The following is a 3010-nucleotide window of genomic DNA, read 5'->3' as shown; positions in this document are numbered from 1 at the left end:
TGTGCCACCCGGAATGTGGGTCCCTGTCACCCCATCCTGTAAGCCCCGCTCCCTCCTGGGGTGGGTTCGGTGTGGGGAGCAGGATGGGAGCTCTGCTGTAGCTGAGGGAGGTGCTAGGGAATCCCGGCTTCTCCATGTGGATCTCATCCCAAAGGAGGGGGACAGGCTCAGCTGGCTCTGGAGTTACACCAGGAAGTGCTACATCTAATCCTCCAACTGCTTCCCAAAGGAAATGGGCTGGGATATCATTTCAGGATTCACTCCTGAGCACAGGCAGGATCTACGCTAAAGATTCAGGCTGACAGTGACAACCATCACCCAACCGCAGCATCCAGCGGGAGCGAAATCCCAGTGTGGGCCCTGCACAGGGACAGGGGGATCCCCACATCCATCCCCCAGCTGAGGGGAGGCATAAAAGCGGCTACAGGCCAGGAATGGGGACACCAGGAAGGGGCATCCCAATGGGAGCGCTCTAAATGTTGTGTTTTCCCTTCGCTCTTCAGCGGAGGCTTTAGCAGATGCCTGAGGCAGGGAAATGAATTAATTCCCATGTTAACTATGGAGAAGCCAGGGAAGATCCCAGAGCCCGGGGTGAGTTGGCAGAGGAGGCCCTGGCGGATCCCTGCAAACCAGAGCTGGCAGAAGAGAGATTACCCCAAAGTGATGAAGCCAATGGACTACCCGAGGAGATGGCATACCTCCACTGGCTCCAAAGGGATCCTGCATGGGGAAGTGCCACACTACACTGTCCATCCCAGAGCACTGGGATGGTTTGAAAGGCTCCAGGGCCAACCCTGGCCCTGCTGGGGGCATTTTTACCTTATTTTACTTAAAATTCAGTTAAAAGCATCATCAAGCCTCATGTGGATGCTGCTGTGCTGGGGGAGGGCCAGTGGTGAGGCAGGAACATCACACCTCAACTCTCCTTGACTTATTCTATAGGAGAGATGCAGCTCCAGTGCCTAAAGGGGCTCCAGGAAACCTGGAGAGGGGCTTGGGACAAGGGATGGAGGGACAGGACAAGGGCAATGGCTTGAACCTGCCAGAGGGGAGATTGAGATGAGCTCTGAGGCAGAAGCTCTTCCCTGGGAGGGTGCTGAGGCGCTGGCACAGGGTGCCCAGAGAAGCTGTGGCTGCCCCATCCCTGGCAGTGTTCAAGGCCAGGTTGGACACAGGGGCTTGGAGCAACCTGCTCTAGTGGAAGGTGTCCCTGCCCGGGGCAGGGGTTGGAGCTGGAGGAGCTTTAAGGTCCCTTCCAACACAAACCATTCCATGATTTATGATTCTGCCAGTAAGCCAGTGGCAGGAACTGAGAGCAGGGAGGAGGCTGGCTTTTGATTTCCCATCAATAAACCACCCAGCACAGGTTGGTGCCAATGTCTGCTACCAGAAGGACAACTAGAAGCCAAACTGACTGTCGCAGGTAATGAGTGAGCAGGGAACTGAAAGAACAAACATCTCCCTGTGACAGCTCTGGGCGACCATCACCCCGAGCCTGCAGCTCCCTGTGTCACTGCCACAGCTCAGGGCATCGCTCAGCCACAGCCACATAGAGCAGACCAAGGCTGGGAAGTGACACCAGCAGCAGGTGCTGCAGAAATCCCCAGTTTGGAGCTAACAACAACTTCCACAAGTGACCCTGGGAGAAAGGGAAGAGCGACAGGTACCAGCAGCCTCCAGAAACAGAGAGATTACGGACGAGGAGTCTTCAGCCTGGGAACGGGACGTGCCACCGGACTGTAACATGGTTATTGGTGAAAAGAGAGTCAAGACAAACACGTCCCCTCTGTCACAAGACCCAGGGCTCAGGCTTTGTACCCCCCACAACCCCCTTTCATTCCAGGTAATGGGTTTTCCAAGCCTTTGCTGCTGGCTCCTGGCAGGATACCAGGCTCAGGGATGACAGCCCCGTGCTGCACGGCTGCCCTCACAGCAGGATCTAACCCTGGCATCTGAGGTTTAGAGCTTCCCCAGGGATACAAGTGCCATCCCGCTGGCAGCTGGGACAAAGCCACCACCCAAAGCTCAAGTGTCCCCGTGGCTGGTGGCCTCCCCTGGGCAGAGGTAGCCGAAGGAGCCGGCATGTCCCTCCATGCTGCTGGTGACACGGAGCTCACCGACACACACCTCCATGTGTCCATACCTTTAGGTCCTGCTCCTCCTCTTCTATTTTGGGTGCCCCCTGGGTTTTGGCTTTCTCCTGGGGCTCCTCAGACTCTGGTTCTTTGTCTGAAATGGCATCAGTTGTTTCCATGCTCACTGCTGCAGGAGAAGAAAGGAGAGGTCAGCTCTTCCCCCAGCACCACCGGCACACAGCCAGCTGGAGACACCGTGCCAGGGAGCAGAAGAGGACAGGGAAGGAGCTGGAGCCTCTTCCCTACAGGAGCCATTGACAAGAGCCTGGAATTAAAAAGGAGAGGGGGTCACTGCCTCTGGGGTTTGGGGGGTTCCTTCCAGGAGGACAGCACCAGGGTAGGGAGGAGGAAGAGCCTGGAGCTCAAGGGAGCATGAAGGGAGCTGCTCAACAGGTGACCACGGTGGTTTAATCAAGAGGAATTATCAGGTATTATGTAAGTTTCTAACAATCAAAGCTCCCCAAAAGTTGGCACAACATCAGGCTTTGCCTCTGCTGCATTGCAGGACAGTTGTGCCTAATTCACTGCCCAAGTGACAGATTCCAGGAGGGAAGTTTGTGAGAGATTCCTAAAGCCTTTGTGGCTAAAACCCCAAATTCCCAGAGTGTCGTGGTGCTCAAGGGCCAGAGAGGTCCCTCAATCCCCCACAGCAGCAGCTGCTCAGCTTCAAATGGATTATTTTGGAATGAAAGCTCCCTGTTCCCCTGTTGAGTGGGAAACCAGCTCCAGGGAATGCTGCAAGAAGCACAGGGAATGCCATCCAGTGAAAACAGCCTTTGGAGCTGACTTCATGCCATGGCTGCGCCCGGATCATGCCTCTGCCTGAAGCAGATGCTCCTTAGGGCCACACCAGTCCCACTCCGGGGCAGGCACCA

At 55.9% G+C, this 3010-nt stretch overlaps 1 protein-coding gene across 1 annotated transcript in view; it reads right to left on the bottom strand.

The window, feature by feature from the left end:
- FNBP4 (formin binding protein 4) overlaps window positions 1–3010 on the bottom strand; it is a gene marked incomplete at its 5' end in the record, with an annotated part of 6451 nt that overhangs the window by 1015 nt on the left and 2426 nt on the right. The window contains one exon of the mRNA XM_010013553.1: window positions 2144–2259. Coding sequence (XP_010011855.1) covers window positions 2144–2259 — 116 coding nt within the window. The remainder of the gene's footprint in view (window positions 1–2143; window positions 2260–3010) is intronic.

Source organism: Nestor notabilis, unplaced genomic scaffold (genome assembly GCF_000696875.1).
Source record: "Nestor notabilis isolate BGI_N333 unplaced genomic scaffold, ASM69687v1 scaffold26654, whole genome shotgun sequence".
NCBI classification, from domain to species: Eukaryota; Metazoa; Chordata; class Aves; order Psittaciformes; family Psittacidae; genus Nestor; species Nestor notabilis.
This window is presented reverse-complemented; position numbering and strand designations above follow the sequence as displayed.